Source organism: Citrus clementina, unplaced genomic scaffold, assembly GCF_000493195.1.
Source record: "Citrus clementina cultivar Clemenules unplaced genomic scaffold, Citrus_clementina_v1.0 scaffold_2, whole genome shotgun sequence".
NCBI classification, from domain to species: domain Eukaryota; kingdom Viridiplantae; phylum Streptophyta; class Magnoliopsida; order Sapindales; family Rutaceae; genus Citrus; species Citrus x clementina.
The window spans coordinates 25,281,912-25,304,582 of record NW_006262688.1 but is presented as its reverse complement, the minus strand read 5'-3'; the positions used below and the strand labels follow the sequence as shown (position 1 = coordinate 25,304,582).

At 36.1% G+C, this 22,671-nt stretch overlaps 1 protein-coding gene and 1 pseudogene across 1 annotated transcript; both read right to left on the bottom strand.

Annotated features, from left to right (window-relative positions):
* Positions 1 to 10,764: 10,764 nt before the first annotated feature.
* Positions 10,765 to 13,089, bottom strand: LOC18052519 (annotated as a pseudogene).
* Positions 13,090 to 16,709: 3,620 nt separating this feature from the next.
* Positions 16,710 to 20,772, bottom strand: LOC18052518 (disease resistance protein At4g27190). Its single transcript, XM_006447838.2, is given in 4 exon segments — positions 16,710 to 16,886; positions 17,024 to 17,049; positions 17,148 to 17,235; positions 17,377 to 20,772. Coding segments are annotated over 2 exon segments (3,468 nt in total). The 3' UTR covers positions 16,710 to 16,886; positions 17,024 to 17,049; positions 17,148 to 17,163.
* Positions 20,773 to 22,671: the final 1,899 nt, after the last annotated feature.

The following is a 22,671-nucleotide window of genomic DNA, read 5'->3' as shown; positions in this document are numbered from 1 at the left end:
ATCGTTATTCCGTAATCTGATAGCCTCTTCCTTCTAAATTGTCAAACGTATGGCTTTTCGCACCGTTCCCCACAGACGGCGCCAAGATGTTGATGCCGAAAAACGACCTTAACAACTGAATTTATTTCTTTAAGGGAATTACAGCACGAATCCAAGCTCAAACGCCAATATGACCGTAATTTTATATACCTGTCAACCAGAAAACACGGTTAGGATACGCCGGTGGGTTTCCGCCGCAGACCCTCCGATGCTTAAGTCAGAAATTGTGTATAAAGAGATAAAAATGAGAGGGAAGAATTGTGAATGGGTTCAAAAGAAAGGAATTTTTCGATCAAGGAACTAAAAATCTAGTCAGCCCCGTTAAGGCTCTTAGATAGGTCACTTATAGAGTTTTTTGGTTCATTTTTGCTAACCCCGTCACCTGATGCGCTCTTCAGTTTAAATAGGCTCTTGGTCGTGGACGGTTACTCCCTTAACTTCAGCCCGCTTTCTTCAGCAGTTGCAAGTGGTTGTCAGTTGGAGGTGGTTTAAATAGATCGTGGCACACAACTTCCCTAGAAATTAGGCCACGTTCTCTTGACTAGCAATTTCTTATGTCAAGCTAATTCTCAGGTCGGACAAATGAATTTCGAGGTCGGATTATATAGGCTTGAGGTTGTATTCTTAAAATAGGATATTCATGTCGTACCTATAAATCAGGTCGCTAATATAGGCTCCAGGTTGTACTTATGAGGTCAGCTCAACAACATCTGAGTAGATGAGGATCGACTATATTTCGATACGCTACCAGAAAAATCCAACCCAAACATCTTCAATCTTTTCACTTGTTCTTTGTGGTTTGTGAATTGAGATTTACTTCTGGAGTTTGATATGGCAAAGGAGACTAGTGGGGAAAAAAATTTTTGAAACAATTGCACATGAATTCTGTCTGTTCATGGCCCATGTATCAGATCTTTAATCAAGTGAAACAATGCACCAATCCTTAATTTCTCTTTCTTCGGCTATATGCATTCTTCATATGCGATTTATCAGAAAATTATATAAACTTTCTTGTAGTTCAGTAATTATCTATTGTGCGTTGTTTATTAAATATATGTTAATGATATTACTAAAACGGTATCAATTTTTAGATTTTAGCATTTAGTAGTCTAGTCCATACATTAAACCTGTAGGTTTCGTTTCGTTTCGTTTCATTTATCTAATAGCTTTCTTTTTATTTACAGGATGTGGTTTTATTATATGCTGTTATGTAGCTGGATCAATCCCATACTTGTTTCTATATATATTATTTTCTATGAATATTGTAGATAAAGAAGGGTACAAACATTAATTATACCGTGATGCTCATAAACCAATGGTTAGTTTGTAAGATTGTACTAAAGAAACAGAAAAGTGAAAAGCCAAATGAATATTGTAGATAAAGAAGAATTAAGCAGCTACAACACGCAAAAGAAAGAAAGAACAAACAAATAAAGAAATGATTCACAAGAGAAGTGCTCGCAGTCTTGCCTTTGCTTTCAAGGCGACTCGCTTTCATATATATTATTTTCCATGGTGAAATTTGAGAAGAGTACAAAAGCATTACAACAAAGATTATATATATTTTTAAATTATTATTGTTATTTTGATAATAGAGCAACAAACTCCTTTTACAAAAGGATTAGTGGTTCTAACATTATTACCATTATAATTTAGCATTATAGTACTTTCTTTTATTAACTTGTAAGAGATAACTAACACAACAGCGCTAGATGAACAAAGGGACGACATAACGGTAGTGCCCGGCTGCCCGCTGCTGTTTCTTTGGGTCCCACTTATGTTTCTCTTTTCATTTAAAAAATTAAAATAATGAAAATAAAATATTAAAATCATGAAAAAGTAACATAAAAGTAACGAAAAGGTAATTTTAAAAGAAGAAAGTAATGACAGAGTAACTACTTGTGTGCCATCAACGCCATTATCCTCCAAGCGGACAAAGCCAAACCCGATAAACTCAGATTTGCATTTGCATTAACAAAAGAAAAATGAAATAAAACCAACATTCAAAGATCTGAATTTGGTGCCAAAGACCACGCCAACCACGTTGATGAAATTGTAGCCAGATAATCGGTAACTTTCAGTTTCCCACTACATTTAAATAAAATTCGTTTTTACTTGTGTTCTATATATTTAAATTATTAGAATTTTTTTTCAATATAAATTGTTAGAAAGTGATGGTTTAAATTTGTAAAAATCTCTGGATGCGTGCGTTTTATATATCTAAATTGTTATGATTTTTTTTTTTTTTTTTTACTTTGAATTGATAGAAAGTAATGGACGGGGACAAGTGGAGAAAGGAAACGGAGGGGACGAAGTGTTTAGAGCAATGGTTGGTGAGGGGACGAGTGGAGTTGTGAAACAGAGAGATGATGTGGGTGGAGAACGAGTGGAGGATGGGAAACGGAGGGGACGAAGTGTTTAGAGCGTAAGTTGGTGATGGGGACGAGTGGAGTTGTGAAACAGACGGGAATGATGTGGGTGGAGAATGAGTCAAGGATGAGTGGATGGAGTTTCCTTTCTCAGGAGATATTTGAGTATTTTTTCCCTTTTTGAAACTTATTTTATTATCTATTGTCGGCCTAAAGAAAAATTAGAAAAAGGAACGCGTGATTGGCTGCCGTTTCTGTCGACCCTTTGTCTTGCATTTGTTCATTTACCATTTTCCTATTCAGCAATTTATAATGAAAGGATTATGCACAAGAAACAAAAAAAAAAAAAAAATGGAACTCTGCTTAAACATTTAATTTTTTGTGTTATACCTTGGAATATTGTTGCAAGAAAGTAGACGTATGTGTAGATACAAGCTATTAATTAACAAGTATAATTACAATCTATTTATTTATAGATAATATGTATATGTAGCTCATCAAGAAAGAATGCGAGAATCAAGAGATGATTATACATATCACGTGCTGAAATGATGATGTGCACATAATCAGTTTAATACTAAATGCGCACTATATATATATCATATCATTCTTAAGTGCGGACGTTCACATTTTTTTTTAATAAAATCCTACGATTTTAGAGAGTTAAAAACTAACTCTCTTAAACTCCACGATTTTAAATTGTATTCACATAAAAAAATAAAAAAAATGAGTGCTCCCGCACTAGAGAAGAACTATATGTGTGTAACAAAGACCAACTTAAGCCCTTCAAAAATCAAGATTTAAGTAGCATCGATCAAATCCATTTTATGGGATTCTGGAAATTATAATAACTGATAAAATGCATTGCAAATAATATTCTTATGAATTTTTAATAAACTCCAAACACAAACAATTCAAACAACAAATTAAATTTCTCTTGAAATAAGCAATCAACACAATACCACAACATAGTAAACTAACATAGATAGTACTTAATCACCCGATAATAGGAATCAAATAAAAAAAAATCTTTAGAATGATGGTGCCTCATTTCTGTCCTCACTCTCCAATGATGAAGCTCACGGCATGGAGCTGCTTAAAGTTCCGGCAGCTGTTATTATAGTTGAATTTGGTGGGCTTGTTGGCTGCATTGCCCTTGCTCATTTTGGATTCTCTTAGTGCAGCAACTGCTGCTAAAGTTGGCTGCATTGCCCTTGCTCATTTTGAACTCCAAAACTATTTAGCCTGAGATATGGTTGCTGCTGAAAATCGTACTGTGATTGTTATGTTGTGCGCGGAATGCGGAATAAAGCGCACCAAATAATTATAGAAAAATAAATGACACAAGAATTTACGTAGTTCGGTAATTAAACCTACCTCCACGGAGGCCAGAAAGAATAATTGTTTTATTTAACAATTAATAGAGTACAATATTTGAATAATAAATCTCACTTCCCAAAAACCTAAATATATCTAGTACTCTCACACTCTGCAGGAAAGACAAATTCCCCATAGACACTTCTCTCACTTCTCTCAAAAGCTTAGAAACTTATAAGCTTAACAATTTTGGGATGGTTTTGAAGTGAAGAAATGCTCTCTATTTATAGGCTTGAAGCTAGTACTATTCCACCTAACCCAAGTACTATTTCACCTAATCCAAGCACTATTCCACCTAACCCATGCAAATATGTCAATGGTGTCCATTTGGCAAATTTTTCAAATTTGCCAACTTTCCATTTTTTTCTTCAAATGTTTGGTAGTTCTTTGAAAAATTGCCACATGCATGACTTTTCAACAATTCTCCACATCGGTGAAAATTTGTCCAAATCTGAGCCGACTACTAACCAATCATCATCCCGAAAATGGCTGCATCTCTTTGAATGCCTACGTACCCAAAATTTGGGATCAAGCCAACCGTAGTTCAAAATTCCCGAAGGACATATCTTAACACAATCGAATGATTTGAATTAATTTGAAGCAATGTTGAAACTTAACTCCAGAAACTACCTTCGTCAACATATCTGATGGATTATCTTTGGTATCGATCTTTCTCAACAACACAACACCGCTCTCGATAATCTCTCTCACATAATGATATTTCACATCTATGTGCTTCGTCCGAGCGTGATATGTTTGATTCTTCGCAAGGAATATCTCACTTTGATTATCACAGAAGACCACAATGTTCTTCTGGATTACTCCTAAGTCACCTAACAAGCCTTTCAACCAGATAGCTTCTTTTACAGCTTCAGTTGCTGCCATATACTCTACTTCCGTAGTGGACAGAGCAATTGTCGATTGTAGAATCGACCTCCAGCTAACGAGACCTCCACCCAATGTGAATACGTAGCCCGTTGTTGATCTTCGCTTGTCAAGGTCTCCAGCGAAATCAGAATCACAATACCCAACACATTGTTGACCATAATCCTTCTTGAACAATAACCCAACATCAACTATCCCATACAGATATCGAAGAATCCACTTTACCGCAAGCCATTGATTTTTACCCGGATTGTGCATGTATCTACTAACCATGCTCACTGCTTGAGATATATCGGGTCTTGTGCATACCATAGCATACATAAGACTACCCACAACACTAGCATATGGAACACGAGCCATGTAATCGTGCTCCTCTTGAGATCTAGGACATGAAGAAAAACTTAATTTGAAATGAGGAGCTAGAGGTGTACATACCGGTTTAGTTTTGTCATCCATACCAAATCTTTCTAGCACATTCTTCAAATAAGACTTTTGAGTCAACCATACGCTCCCATTCTTCTTATCTTTATGAATCTCCATCCCAAGTATTATATGTGCATCACCTAAGTCTTTCATCTCCAACTCAGAAGCCAGCTGCTTCTTTAATCTTTCGATCTCATCTCTATTCTTCGAAGCTATAAGCATATCATCGATATAGAGTAACAAATAGATGAAAGCTCCATCTGGTAGTCTTCTAAAGTAAACATAATGATCGTGTTCACTTCTGGTGAATTTCTGCCCTTGTATAAATTGATAAAATCTTTTGTACCACTGCCTTGGCGATTGCTTCAGTCCGTACAAAGATTTAATCAACCTACACATATGATTCTCCTTTCCAGCAACTCTGAAACCACAAGGCTGAATTATATAGATTTCCTCCTCCAAATCTCCATGTAAGAACGCCGTCTTAACATCCAATTGAGCCAACTCTAACTCATAATTTGCAACTAAGAAGTGTAGGATACGAATTGAAGTATGTTTTACAACTGGAGAGAAAACTTCATTGTAGTCAATACCTTCCTTTTGAGCAAAACCTTTTGCCACGAGCCTTGCCTTGTATTAAGGAGTTGTTTAATTCGGAGATCCTTGCTTTTTGGTGTAGACCTATTTATTGTCAATAACCCTTTTCCCTTTTGGTAACTTTACAAGTTCCCAATTCTAGTTTTGATGGAGAGATTTCATCTCTTCCTCCATGGCTAACTTCCACTGATCACTTTCACTACTGTGTAATGTTTCACCGAAAGTGTTGGGGATGTCATCATCAATAACTGGAAGTGCATAGGCTACCACCATATCTTTAGTAAGCCATCCGGGTTTCTTTATCTCTCTTCTTGGCCTTCTTGTTGCTATAAAATCATCATTATCTACATCATCAATTGTTTCTTCATTTTGTGGGACATCAGAAGAAACAACCTCTTCTTCAACTCTAGGTGTCACCTCCATAGTTGAACCATTTTTTGATGTAGAACTAACTAGTACAAATGGAGTTGCATCAAACTCCACCCGCTGCAATACCTCTTTGGTCTTGTTCTCCACCTGCTGAAAACTTGAAGCTTTCATCATTGAAGCTTCATCAAATGTGACATCTCTGCTACACACAAACTTTTTATTTTCGAGATCCCAAAGCTTGAAGCCCTTTACTCCACCTTTGAATCCCACAAAGATAACTTTTCTAGCACGAGAATCCAGTTTACCAACTTTGACATGATAATAAGCTGGACACCCGAATATACGAAGGGAATCATAGTCTTGTGCATGCTTTCCAGACCACATTTCCATAGGAGTTTTACCTCCAATTGCAGTAGAAGGCAACCAGTTTACCAAGTGACTTGTGTAGCTCACAGCTTCAACCCAAAATTTTTTATCTAAACCAGCATTAGATAACATACACCGTACATTCTCCAGTAAAGTACGATTCATATGCTCAGCCACACCGTTCTGTTGCGGAGTATGTCTCACCGTGAAATGTCTTTTAATACCCTCGTTCTGGCATACTTGCAAGAATGGATCAGAAGTATATTCACCCCCATTATCAGATCGTAATACTTTAATCTTTCTGCCAGTTTGAGTCTCTACCAATTTCTTCCATTTCACGAAAATCTCTAGAACCTCATCCTTTGCTCGCATGGTGTACACTCACACATGTCTAGAGAAATCATCAACAAATGTAACAAAATAATGGCTTCCACTAATTGATGCAGTCTTGGTTGGTCCCCATATATCACTATGAACATATTCAAGGATCTCGCGAGTATCGTGATTAGTTGTACCAAACTTGACCTTTGTTTTCTTGCCTACTACACAATGCTCACAGAAATTTAATTTACAGGTTTTGGTACATTTTAAGAGTCCATGCTTCATCAGAGTTTGCAAAGACTTCTCTCCAGCATGTCCCAGTCGTACATGCCATAACTTGGTGGTGTCACTGTGCGCCTCAACAACATTTACTTCATCAGTTGTACCTCCCTTCAAATAGTACAGATTGTGATACCGAACCCCTTGCAGAATTACCATAGCCCCATGTGTAAACTTCATTATACCATCTTCAATGGTAACCTTATAGCCTTTATCTTCTAAAGCACCCACAGAAATTAGAGTTTTCTTTAAAGCTGAAATAAATCTAACATCTTTGAGTTCTCTGACCATTCCATCAAACATTTTGAGCCGAATTGTTCATATCCCCATTGTGCGACAAGGTTGATTATTCCCCATCACAACTGCACCGGATTCCAGATTATGAAAATCCGTAAACCATTCCTTAATAGGACACAAATGATAGGTTGCTCCAGTATCAAGTATCCACTCGCTCGAACTAGCCACGTATACTGCAAGAGTAATACTTAGTGAATAATCAGAGCCCTCATCTTTTCGTGCAATGTTTACTGCTGCTGGTTTCTTTCCATCTCTCTTTTGAGCATTTGGACAATCTTTCCTCCAATGGCCCTTTTCATGACAAAATGCACACTCATCTCGAGCTATATTTCTGCTTCTTGATTTGGATCGAGAATTCTTTCCACCAGGCTTCTTCTGTTTCTCCATTGCCCAATCTCTGCTCACCAAAGCTTCAAACGATGCTCGTTCAAAATTTTTATCATTATTTTGAATCTCTAAGCTAATCAATGTTGTGCAAACATCTTTAAAGACGATCACACTTTTCCCATATATCAAAGTAGTCACAAAATGGCTATATTCCTCTGGTAGTGAGTGTAACAGAATCATAGCCTTGACTTCATCCTTAATATCTTCATCAAGATTCTTCAAATCAGCAAGTAACTTTTCAAATCTTGAAACATGATTGTGCATTGACACCACAGGCTTCATTCGAAAACCATATACTTGGCTCATTGCATGAAGTCGATTTTCAGGACTTTTCACTAGGTACTTCTCCTCCAATGTACACCACAAAGTCACCGCACACTCCTCATCTTTCACCGAGTATTTCACCTCCTTGGTCAAACAAGATCTGATATGACCACAGGCTTTTTCATTCATACGATCCCAATTTTTTTCATCATACAGGTGTCTTTTATTTTTCAGAACAACATCGAGATCGATTTGAATAAGGGCATCCATAACTTCGCGTCTCCATATGCCGAAGTTGATTTTCCCATCAAACTTTTCAACATCGATCTTCTGGCCTCCTATAACAGGTGCTGAATAGCAATTTAACAAATCTCGCCTCCCACCTGAAGTGTCTCCTGAAATAGTCTCGATAGATCTCTCCCCAATTCTGGAAGTTTCACCTTCTACCATTTTCTCAATGAACTATTTCCACTTGGAAAACAGTCTCTATGATGTTAATTTCGCGTGAATAAATGTACCAGGCAAGTTCACAGGAAACTAGACGAGAACTCAGTCCCAATTAAAAACCAGAATCCTTAGACTCTTATCGCCTTTGTTGACAGAACTTTCCTAGACATGCAAAAATACAAACTACTTTCAATAGACTGTCTCCCAAGTACAAATGGCTGTCTCCACTGTATTTGTGAACAGTACCGTATACGTGAACAGTTTCGTATATGTGAATAGTGCCGTATACGTGAACAGTACCGTATCCCCCCAAGTACGAACCGTCGGCTCTGATACCACTTGTTGTGCGCGGAATGCGGAATCAAGTGCACCAAATAATTACAAAAAAATAAAGGACATAAGAATTTACGTGGTTCAGTAATTAAACCTACATCCACGGAGGCAAGAAAGAATAATTGTTTATTTAACAATTAATTGAGTACAATATTTGAGTAACGAATCTCACTTCTCAAAAACCCAAATATACCCAGTACTCTCACACTCTGCAGGAAAGATAAATTCCCCAGACACACTTCTCTCACTTCTCTCAAAAGCTTAGAAACTTATAAGCTTAACAATTTTGGGATGATTTTGAAATGAATAAATGCTCTCTATTTATAGGCTTGAAGCAAGTACTATTCCACCTAACCCATGCAAATATGTCAATGGTGTCCATTTGGCAAATTTGACAAATTTGCCAACTTTCCATTTTTTCTTCAAATGTTTGGTAGCTCTTTGAAAAATTGCCACATGCATGACTTTTCAACATGTTGCTCCTGATACAGATTCTGAAGTTGGAGCTCTGGAAGTTGTTGTGCGGCAGCGCTTATATATGGATGCATTCATGTCCTGACTGCTACTGCTTCTGGATAATCTAATGAGAGCTCCAATATTAGGTATGTTTTGTCCAAGCACGGTTTTCATATGCTGGATTTCACTTCTTATTTGATCATTCAACGTTGCCAAGAGGAAAAGATCCACAAGAATCTAATTAATGTTCCATGTATCAAATAATACAATAACGATGTCCTAAATAAAGGAGGATTAAAATGTTCAAAATTGAAACTATTAAGGTAACATAAGAATTTTACTAAACTGAAGGACTTTAATTTATTCATAAGGAATTCAAAGTAGTGGTGAAATGATCATATTTATCAGGAAGGGAATTCAATAGCAACCATACCTTATCTTCATCTTTGATTTCTTATCTAAATTAAGTAGTCCGCAAATATCTTGTTAAGTGAGTTTACATAGTCATTCATCGACATGCAAGGTGTATACATGAATTAATAGAGTTTTTTTCTTCATATAAAACCTATTTTCAAGGCTTGTCTTTATGTACTTTTCTTCCAGTATCTTCTACAATTTTTTTGTTAATGTCTCCCTCCTGATAGAGTATTTTTTATTTTTATCCAGACATAGGCAAATAGTACCACATCCTTGTCTCTTGATCTTTATCAACTCTTTGTCATCAATCTTGTTAGGTTTTTCTTTAAAGCTGATGTCCAACTCTTGCTGACATAAGGCATCCGACACCTCACATTGCCGCATACCAAAATTATACTTATCATCAAATTTCTCCTCTTCAAATTTCACATTCGTTACAATGGTCCTTGTTGATGAAGATGATGCCGTCGCCTTTGCCATCCCTTTGTTTTTTAATTACTTAACCTGATTAAACAGTGACTATGTATCTATTTATATAAACAATGCACTAAAAAATTTTTTAAGACAATATAAGGGACACAACAGTCCCACGACTCCGTAGACTCCTATCATCTTATTGACAAAACTTTCCTAAACATGCATTTATCCACACAACTACATTGTAGGCTCCTAATACTCCCAAGTACGAACTATTGGCTCTATCATATTCGTGAATAGTACTATATACGTGAATAATGTCGTATAACCAAAGCACGAATTGTCTGCTTTGATACCAATTGTTGCGAAAGTGCAGATTGAGCAATTATCAATATTACAGTGATCACGACTTCTGGAGAAATGTAAATATTGTGATAAACAAATGTAAAGAAAATAGGACACAATAATTTACGTGGTTCGGCGTAAAGCCTACGTCCATGAACAAAGACCGAAAGATAATCTTACTAATCAATTTGAATTTACAAAAGTAGGAAACAAACTCTCTCAAAACTCACAACTCCAATACACCCAGTTTGATCCTTACTAGAACACTCAAGTAGAAGCTCTCTTAAATCTTTCAAATTTGGATACTTGCAATTGCTCTGAAAACAAATCAACTATTTGGAATTGATTACTGGAATTTCAAAGGATAAATATGTGACAAATTCTAGGGAATTTGTCAAAATTTTACGCATGCATACCATTTGTTTTATACAATCAATTCTCAGTGATAGAGGAAGTAGTCCCAGATGAAATTCCCGACTCCATTGCTTGTTTTTCCCTGATTTTCTGCTCCAAATGAAAAACAAAATTAAAATGGTGTGCTAGTAGAAGCAGATGTAGAAAATCATTTTACGACCACATACAAATACAATTAAAATTAAAAAAAAAAAACCAAGGAATTTAACGGGCATGCAATTGCTAACTTGATGTACCTCTTCATTGTATACGTATTATTGAATGGTGTGGTTAAGGTTACCCGTCCAGCGATATTCACCAATTTCTAACTCCACACCTTTCAGCAGCTTGGGTGTCAATTGGTCTCCATAACCAAAGGTCTTCATGCCTGGACAGTCAATTATTTGCAAAGCCTCCAAAGCTAAGAATTCCATAGTAGCATGTAAACCTGACGAGCAGAAACAAGCAAGGCTGTCTAGATCACAGAGTTTTATGCCGAACAAACTTGGAAACGTGATCTTCTTTGTTGATGCTCCCTGCAGTCCCACTTCTCCTTCATCATCCATGATTATTTCTTGCAGTGTTGGGCAGCTGCTTACTTCTAGGCTTTCAATTCGCACCAGGCTTTTGACCATGGAGGTTGTGAAGAGTTGTCGTAGTTGCCCACATGTGTCAATTCTAATAGAAACCAGGTTTCCCAAACTCGGAGTCGGAGAGGAGGTTGAGGTTGTGGCGTGAATGTGAATCTGATATCTTCTGTTCCTGTACGGCACCATCTCCTCTGCTGCTGCTTTCTTCCCAAGATTTGCCGGAAATACTGTCTCAACTCATCACAGTCTTGCACTCTTACTTTCTTCAGGTTACGGAGACTTACAAATTGAGTGTCACCTTTCCATATGTCTGTCATCCGTGGCAGGCCGATCAGAGTCAGTTTCTCTAATGACGAAAACAACTCAGTTTCTTCTTTTGCAATATTAACCCTTTCAATTTCGAATACAGACACCAGCAAGTCACAACTTTCTACCCTCAAACGTTGAAGATTTTGAAAGCTTTGTACCAAATGACTTGGTAAAATTTTCAACATACTGCCACAATCTTCCACATCTAACCTTTTTACATTGCTCAAGCACCCGGCTGGGAGTTGACCGTGGCATATTTCAACAAAATTCTGATTTTCACGTATAAACAACCATTCGAACTTGTGGAGAGTTACTCGTAGTGTCCTTTCCAATGAGTTCAAGAGATATTTCATCTCATTGCAGCTGAAAATAACTAGAAACATCAATTCGTTAAAGCCATCATTAGCTAGGTCCGAGACTATATTCTCCAAATCGTTGACTTCTGCCAAAGCAAGAATCTCTGATCTGAGCAGCAAATTCTTAATCCAAGAATGTAGCGCTGAAATCCTCATGTCCTGTGAAAGTCCCATTGCTCTCGAGCATCTCTTTTAAAATTTTTCAATTCTATCTGCACCCATACGTCGTCCAATATGACAAGCACCCTCTGCTTCTCGATTCTTTTGCACAAAAGACTAGCTCTTAATAACTCGTCATTGTCAGGCAGTTCTTTAATACCTAACCAGCCAGCAATCTCATCTTGAATCTTGGTAATGCTTGGAGTTTGAGACACAACGGCCATCGGTACTTCATCAAACATCTTCATTTCTTTTGCTTGCTTCTGAATTTCCTTGACTAGTGTGGTCTTCCCCACACCCCCCATTCCGCATATTCCTATTATGCTGACATTTTCATTCTTCATGGCCTCCATTATATCCTTCATTGCTGATTCCCTGGATCTGAAAGCGCAGAATCCTTCAGACGAAGATATTATTGCTGGTGGAGGAGCAGGACGAGACACATCTTTTCCAAAATTTCCATCAGCCATGAGACCAGAAATTGCCAGAGTCTTCTCCTCTGCCTCTCTGCTGAGTTTGTAACGTGATTTGAGATCAACGCACAACCCGCCAAGGCATTTCTTGTTTACTTTCACTTCATCCTCCAAAACATTTTCAGCTGTTGGAATGATCTCATCAACTTTGTCTGGCCATCTTTGAACCTCATCCTTAATAGCTTCTCCATTTCTTGTTGCAGCACCAATTTCCGCTTGCAAGTCATTTCTTCTATCTGTAAGCTTCTTTGCTTCCGTCCTCAACGCTTCAATTTAGTGTTCGTACTTACACAAGTAACCAAACTGACGGACTGTTGGATTGAACAACACGTCAACAATCTTCTCCGTAATAGGCTGGGTAACTGAAGTAACAGTTTCCGCGGCCATATTCAACTTGTTTTTTGAGGTTAAGAATGAAGGAATAATGGTATAAGAGGTAATGAGCAGACAGTAATTTAGGCGAGGATGTATGTATTTTCTGGGTTAATGAAGGGGTGAGAAAGCAATCAATTGCAATAATACACGCTTGAGATTGATGAGCAGATAACTGGTCTTGTGTCAAAGTATGTACTCTTAAGAAAAAGAAGAGCATCATAACAGAACAAAAATTGTAATCGGACAAAGAAAGAGTAAAGTGTCAAAAATTAAATATAAAACAAAAAAAGATAGTGTACAAACTCCAATCAATAATTGAAGAGAGAATTCTCTATTAATGGAAAGGAGGACAAAACTACTTTGCAACCGTTGTACCAAACCCCCAAATTTGGTATCTGTTTTTAACGATCCCTATTGTTTCCTGTAAATAATAAAAATTATAAATTTTATGCAATAAGCCCCAATTAAAATATAATAATTTCAAATTTAAAAAAAATTATTTAGTGTTTTCTTTAGCAATTCATATTGTTTTCTATAAATAATAAAAACCATATGTTTTATTAATTTTATGTAATAAGCCCCAATTAAAATATAATAATTTTCAAATTCTAAAAAAATTATTTTCTCTATCTCCCTCTCAAATTAGTTTGTCCTACTTTAAATCTTAATTTATTCATTATCAAACATATAATTCTTCTAAAACATAAAAAAATAAGAGTCTTATAACTACATAAATTAGATTAATTTCTTAAACGAAAAACCTAAAAAACATAATACTTGCATTTTCTCAAAAGAAATATATTGTGTTTATGTTTTTTTCTTTAGCATTGTAATAAAGAAAGAGTTATATATTACTTTCTATAACAAGATCTAATCAATTAGGGCCTACTGAATGCGATTAAAGATGTGGGATGGGTTTACCTTTACTAAAATTTAATCTCAATAAGGTGTTTGACATGAATAAGTAAACTAAAAATAATACAACTTAGGCTATCAAATTATCATGTGATAATGATTTTTTTTTTACCCTAAGGAGACCCTAGAATGAGTTTTTTAGACTAAATTTTTGTCTTATGTTAACAAAAAAATAAAATAAAAATGTTACATTAGAAGCCTAAAAAATTAGTTAATTTTAATTTTTTTTGAAAGGTATCCTCCCATAATCTACTAATTTAAGTTATTATTCATTCTTTACAATTTTAAATTTAAGTTTCATTCTTTATAGTTTTAAATTTAAGTAATAGAATAAATATATACAATGCATTTGTTTTCACATTAAATAAATAAAAATTTTGACAAAAATTATTAATATATTATAATATTGTAAATAAAATTAATTATGTGAAATTGAGATTCTTTCCACCAATTTGTTTTCCCATAAAAATCGCATATATTAGTTTTCTTATTTGACTAAAGATTTCTTAATCTTTTATCACATAAATGTTAAATTAATTTCGTTTATATAAATCGTATTTTAAAAGTTTGTAATTGTACCATGAGCTAGTGAGGGCTCAACCCATTAGCCCAAGCTTTTAAGTTAAACTTGATACTTTGAGTTGAGTTTTGACTGAATTTTTTTCTTTTTAAATGCCTACTTGAATGACTTATCTAATGTATATAAGTTCTTTTTAAAAATTTTATTTATTTTTGGTTGTTTGGTTTTTTTATTTTATTTTAATAGAGCTTTTGAGAGTTAAATAAATAGTATTTTACCTCCACTAAAAAAAGCTCAAATTTTGAGTTTTTAGGGCTAGAGGTTACAAAGTTTTTTTTTTCTTAGAAAGTTCAATTGTCTAAAATGCTCATTATTTGTTTTATATTCTTATTTTATTGTTTTTATAACATAACTTTAAACTTTGATAGTTTATAATTTTTAATAAAAACTCTTATTAACAACCAAACAACTAATTTTTTTTTAAAATAAAAACTCTATTTGTAAAAGTTCTATTTAAATAAGATCTATTTGAGAGGCTATATCAAATGGAGTCTAAATATATATGAGGTGCAGTTTTAAACAATTTGTAAAGATTAATTCTGATTGTAAATTTATTACTAATTATCCCAATAATTGGATCCACTTTCCTTCGTACTCTAATCTTTCCTAATGTTTTAAAGACATTTTGATGTGTATTATTTAAATTATTGGATGGACAAGATTCAACTCAATTTTAATTTTTCGTATTAAACACAAAAACACATTGTTTTAGTAGTAATTTAAAATTATAAAACTAACCGACGTTTCCTTATCCTAGTAGAATGCGTGTATTCTGTTACCTCTTTTGTTCGTTTTAAGTGTAGAAATTTCTTCCGCAAAACTGTGAGTGCAATCTTTTGGTGGTTTTTTTTTTTTTGGTTCAAATTTTATTTGATTTTAAACATTTTCTACATTTTAACTTCTTGTTTTGTGATATTACAATGGCATCAGAGGAGTACGGTGATGTTGCAGAGCTCAACAGCGGCAGGTTTCAACTTCTTGCTTTGTGATATTACAATGGCACTAGAGGAGTATGGTGATGTTGCAGAGCCCATCATGCAGACTGATGACGATAAATAATGATTGGCATGATGCAACCGAGGCGTGAGCAGGCTTAATCTGCAGGATAATATTGATGATACTGACCATCATCATGGCAGTTGGTCACAAAACCAACACCAATTGCTCAACCTGGAGAGCCTTGCTGCTCTTCATAAGGCCAATAATATATAAGGTGAATCTTCCTTCGGGAACGTACAGAACTTGTCACTGTCAGCCCTTTTTTGAAGAATTTTACTTCAAACACAAGCTGTTCAAGACAAAGTTATGTTGAAATAATCATTCGACACAACACCAGAACAAAGTCAAGACACTTAATCATCTCATAATAGAAACACAATAAACTCTTCGGAAATCAGAATTATGATGGCTCAACTTCTGCTCGCACCCTCCAATAGGGAAGCTCCCACCGGCCACCTCGGAGCTGCTGCTCCAATTCTGGAACCTGCTTCTCTGCTTGTGCCTGTTCGTTTTGCATTTGATAATGATCAACTGGCTGTGGATTTTCTTGGTGCGGCTGCCGCTGAAGTTAAAATTTTGCTTCTAGCATTTATCTATCAGCCAAATCCTGAAGGCCTTTGATCGAACTCTGATGGCAGGGCATCCTCTCAGAGTTATTTCTGATATTGGCTTGAGACAGGATTGGGCACAACTAGCAGAGAAGCTTTTTACTTTGGAAAAATGGTTACCAAGAGAATGTGGCTCCGGATTCAGCATATGTTACTAGAAAATTGTCATTCGGCTTTTTATTAATTAATGAAAAATTTATCCCGAAACTTATAAATTTGTGTTCCATTGGCAGCCTGTTCTATTGCCAGCAAGCTGTGCTGCATTAGCATCCATTGATCCGGAAAGAGGAAAAATCTAATATTTTTAATTCAGTAACTCAATACTGCAAAGCTGCAACTAAATTAGCAGGCTCTAAAAGTAGGTTACTAGGATATCAAATAATTTTAATTTTTTTTTAATTATGAACAACAATTTAAGAATAGAAGAAATAGAAGAAGAGAATATCATTAAGGTATCTCTTAAATTGACTAGTAACCAAGTGCAAAAACAAGAAATAAGGATTCACAATTATTTTTCTCACTCGTAATACTCAATTACATTTATTTTTCAGAATTGAACTCAGCAGTTTCCTGCCGATACTTATCACATTGAGAATGCGTCTATGATTAACAAACTCTAACTGTTTAATATCTAAACAAACAACATACATTATGGATACCAAATTTTTACAGGCAGCTCCACGAACTAAAGTAATTATTATTTTAACACCCCAAGCAATCTGGCATCTGGGCTTGGCATACCTGAGAGATTGAAACCAGAATAAATAACATCATGCACAATCCCAAACGAAGAAAATACATGAAATTCTTTTGTACATTTAATATATAAGACATGAAAAAGGAGAATGAAATTCAATAAACCGGTGATGTATGCGAACCTGTCAACGCTCCTTATATGATGGTTCTGAAAACAAATCAAGTATTTGGATTAGTTAGAGCAATGTCAAAGGATAAATATGTGACAAAATCTAGGGAATTTAGTAAAATTTTACGCATGCATACCGTTTGTTTTACACAATCAATTCTCAGTGTCAGAGGAAGTAGTCTCAGATGAAATTCCTGACTTCATTGGTTCTTTCTCCCGAATTTTCTGCCCCAAATGAAAAACAAAATTAAAATGGTGTGCTAGTATAAGCAGATGTAGAAAATCATTTTACCACCACATACAAATACAATTGAGAAAAAAAAAAACAAGGAATTTAATGGGCAAGCAATTGCTAACTTGACGTACCTTTTAGTTGTACACGTATTGTTGAATGGTGTGGTTAAGGTTACCCGTCCAGTGATATTCACCACCTTCTAACTCCACACCTTTCAGCAGCTTGGGTGTCAGTTGGTCTCCATAACCAAAGGTCTTCATGCATGGACAGTCAATTATTTGCAAAGCCTCCAAAGCTAGAAATTCCATAGTAGCATGTAAACCTGACGAGCAGAAACAAGCAAGGCTGTGTAGATCACGGAGTTTTATGCTGAACAAACTTGGAAAAGTGATCTTCTTTGTTGATGCTCCCTGCAGTCCCACTTCTCCTTCATCATCCATGATTATTTCTTGCAGTGTTGGGCAGCTGCTTACTTCTAGGCTTTCAAGTCGCACCAGGCTTTTGACCATGGAGGTTGTGAAGAGGTTTCGTAATTTCCCACATCCCCGAATTGTAATAGAAACCAGGTTTCCCAAACTCGGAGTCGGAGAGGAGGTTGAGGTTGTGGCGTGAATGTGAATCTGATCTCTTCTGTTCCTGTAAAGTACCATCTCCTCTGCTGCTGCTTTCTCCCCAAGATTTGCCGGAAATACTTGTCTCAACTCATCGCAGTCTTGCACTCTTACTTTCGTCAGGTTATGGAGACTTACAAATTGAGTGTCACCTTTCCATATGTCCGTCATCCGAGGCAGGTCGATCAGAGTCAGTTTCTCTAATGACGAAAACAACTCAGTTTCTTCTTTTGCAATATTAACCCTTTCAATTTCGAATACAGACACCAGCAACTCACAACTTTCTACCCTCAAACGTTGAAGATTTTGAAAGCTTTGTACCAAATGACTTGGTAAAATTTTCAACATAATGCCACAAGCTTCCACATCTAACCTTTTTACATTGCTCAAGCACCCGGCTGGGAGTTGACCGTGGCATATTTCAACAAAATTCTGATTTTCACGTATAAACAACCATTCTAACTTGTGGAGAGTTACCCTTTGTGTCCTTTCCAATGAGTTCAAGAGACATTTCATCTCATTGCAGCGGAAAATAGCTAGAAACATCAATTCGTTAAAGTCATCATTAGCTAGGTTCGAGAATATATTCTCCAAATCGTTGACTTCTACCAAAGCAAGAATCTCTGATCTGAGCAGCAAATTCTTAATCCAAGAAGGTAGCGCTGAAATCTTCATGTCCTGTGAAAGCCCCATTGCTCTCGAGCATCTCTTCTTAAATTTTCTAGAAAATACTTCCATAAAATAACTGAGAGGGTCCTCCTCAAGGTCGCCAATTGTAATCGAAAAGCTTGTCAGATTTTGGAAGGACATATCAGAAGGCATGATTTTGCCTTTCGGGATGTCAATATGCAAACTAGTGAGTCGACTCAAGGCTCCTAATTCAATGAATTTGGCATTACTGCTTGAATCTTCTTCGCTCTCAAATTGCCAGCGGCGAAAACTGTCTGACATGTATAACTCCTCTAACTTACGAAGGCTAGAGAGGACACCTCGGGGTATTAGTTCTAGGTGCTCACAGTCTGTCAAATCCAACAATCTTAGATGACCCAATCGTCCAAAACTGACCGGAATTTCACTTACATCAGATTCTGAAAGATCAAGAATCTCCAATCTACTTAACTCTCCGATTAAAGATAGGTCGCCCAAGCCACAGCAATCATGAAGACTTAAAGTTCCGAGGTTACTAAGGAATGAAAGTGAGAAAGGCGGTGAAACCATTCGGATTCCTTCCAAGTCTAAAACTTTCAGATCTTTCATCCCTTGAAAAAATGGGTCAGGAATGACTAAGTGATAATTTTCCTGCAGGAATAAAGCTTGGAGCTTTGGACACTCCAACTCATCAGGTACCTCATGGATATCATTGAACATCAATGAGATTCCAGTGAGATCTTCAAATGTATTTATGCTTGGCCAGTCTTTTAGCCCGACGCCGGCCTTAATCAAGAACTTATTTTTAGACGCTATTTGTTGTGCAACATAACGCACAACGTCATGCATCTTAACAAACCCTTCCTCCTCACCATCAATTAACAAATAAGAAAAGATAAGGGTACTTACAGCACTACGTGCTCTGCCTCTGGCCTTCTCCACTGAATCGACGTTTTGTAAGCACCTCAAACCCCATCCGTATCTCGCCAACACTTCAATTGGAATATCGTAATCTTCTGGAAAGCAGCTGCAGAGTCGGAAGATTGATTTTGACTCCTCGCTTTTCAGATAATTGTAGCTCAGCTGCACGCGTGAAACTACAAACTCTTCCATCCCTTCGATGTTCGTTGGGGCGGAACTTTTGAGTTGATCAGCTGCATCTTTCCAAACATGCTTGTCTCTATCCTTCAGCGCTCCTCCTATTGTGAGAATCGCAATTGGCAAGCCACCGCACCCGTCAGCCGCCTCTCTTGCAGTCGGGTTTATTTCAAGATTATCAACTTCTGGACCAGCTACCTCCCTGAAAAGGCTCCAAGATTCCTCTTTCGTTAAAGTTCCGACTTCAACAATTTTGTGCGCATTCATTTGATTGCAGACAGCACGTGATCGAGACGTGAGCAAAATATTACAGCCTCTGTGATCCTTTCCGTAAGGAATACCAACCTCAGACAATTTTATTCGCCCCCATAAGTCGTCCAATATGACAAGCACTCGCTGCTTCTCCTTGATTCTTTCCCACAAAAAACTAGCTCTTGCCGACTCGTCATTGTCAGGCAGTTTTTTAACACCTAACCAGCCAGCAATCTCACCTTGAATCTTGGTAATGGTTGGAGTTTGAGACACAACGGCCATCGCTACATCATCAAACATCTTCATTTCTTTTGCTTGCTTCTGAATTTCCTTGACTAGTGTGGTCTTCCCCACACCCCCCATTCCGCATATTCCTATTATGCTAACATTTTCATTCTTCATGGCCTCCATTATATCCTTCATTGCTGATTCCCTGGAATTGAAAGCGTAGAATCCTTCAGACGAAGATATTATTGCTGGTGGAGGAGCAGGACGAGACACATCTTTTCCAAAATTTCCATCAGCCATGAGACCAGAAATTGCTAGAGTCTTCCCCTCTGCCTCTCTGCTGAGTTTGTAACGTGATTTGAGATCAACGCACAACCCGCCAAGGCATTTCTTGTTTACTTTCACTTCATCCTCCAAAAACTTTTCCGCTTTTGGAATGATTTCATTGACTTCTGCTATCCAGCTTTTAACCTCATCTTTAATAACTTCTCTATTTCTTGTTGCAGCATCAATTTCCGCTTGCAAGTCATTTCTTCTATCTGTGAGCTTCTTTGCTTCCGTCCTCAACGCTTCAATGTAGTGTTTGTACTTACACAAGTAACCAAACTGACGGACTGTTGCATTGAACAACACGTCAACAATCTTCTCCGTAATGGGCTGGATAACTGAAGTAACAGTTTCCGCGGCCATATTCAACTTGTTTTGTGAGGTTAAGAATGAAGGACTAATGGTATAAAAGGTAATGAGCAGGCAGTAATTTAGGCTAGGATGTATATATTTTCTGGGTCAGTTTGCAACAAATGAAAGGGTGAGAAAGCAATCAATTGCAATATTACACATCAACATGCATATATATACTTGAGGTTCACGAACACATTAATAGTTTTGTGTCAAAATGTGTATTATAAGACAAAGAAAAGCATAATAACAGAACAAAGATTGCAATCGGACAAAGAAAGAGTAAAGTGTGAACAAATTAATATAAAGCAAAAGGTAAAGAACAAAAAGTACTTAAAGAAAGAATGCGCATTAATGAATATGGCAACTGATGTACAAAACTTAAAGGCCCTCGGAAGTATTCTTTTTCGTTCACGGCACTCCTGGTATAGAATCTTCATAAGCTTATAATTAGGATGTTGTTGATATATTGTTGTCCATGTTATGAGGAGAAACCCAACAAACACAAATTTCTGAAAAAACACTTTCCCCAGTTGATATGGCGAAGGAGACTAGTGAAAAAAAAAAAAGAAAATTGAAACAGTTGCACATAAATTCTGCCTGTTCATAGCCCATGTATCAAATCTTTAATCTAGTGAACCAATGCACCAATCCTTAATTTCTCTTTCTTTAGCTAATTGCATTCTTCCTACACGATTTATCAGAAAATTATATAAACTTGCTTGTAGTTCAGTAATTATCTATTGTGCGTTGTTTATTAAATCCATGTTAATAATATTACTAAAACGATACCGTGATTAATAGCATTTTTTACATCTTTTATATAATAGCTTTCTTTTTATTTACAGGATGGTTTTATTATATGCTGTTATGCGGCTGGATCGATCCCCAGCTTGTTTGTGGATAAATTGCAATAATATTTGGCTCAATTCTTAGCAATAATCAATTGGATTATACCGTGATTTTCATAAACCAATGGTTGATTTGTAAGAGTGTACCATAAGAGATAGAAAAGAATAGAAACGAAGATTGTAGATAAAGAAAAATTAAGCAGCTACATCAAGCAAAAGAAAAAAGAACAAACAAACAAAGAAATGATGCTCAAGAGGAATGCTTCCATTCTTGCCTTTGCTCTCAAGGCTACTTGCTTTCATAAATATTATTTTCTATGGGGAAAGTTACGAGGAGTAATCTGGTGCTTTTTACAAAAATTATATATTTTTTAAAAATTATTATTGTTGTCTTGAGAATAAAGCAACAAACTCCGATCCCTGTACAAAAGGGTTAGTAGTTCTAGCACTGTTACCATTATAATTCTAGCATTGTGGTACTTTTTTTTTTATTACTCTATAAAATAAAAATTTTTATTTATACCAAAAGGATTGTACGCAAGAAACAAAAAGAATGGAACTGTGATTAAACATTTTATTTTTGTGTCCGCCTTAACTAATCTGTACTTTGGAACTTTGTTGCAAGAAAGTAGATGTATCTATAGATACAAGCTATTAATTAACAAGTATGATTACAAGCTATTTATTTATAGCTAATATGTCTATGCACATCATCAAGAAAGAAAGCGAGAATAAAAAAATGATTCATATATATCAGGTGCTAAAATGATGACGTGCAAATAACCAATTTAATACTAAACGCATTATATATATAATCGAATCCAAAATTTTAAAGTGCGGGAAAGTATGAGAAAACTCATAAGCTGTTGGGTTTATTCGCTTTAAATTTTAAATCTTTTAATCCCCATGTTTTAAAGTTTTTTCGGACTCTTCCCGCTCTTTCAATTCCGGACTAGAAAACTATATACAGTAGAACCCCAAAATAGGAATACTCTATATAGGAATAACCTCTTCATAGTACTAAAAAAATTGTGGTAACAACTTGGGACTAGTTTTAATT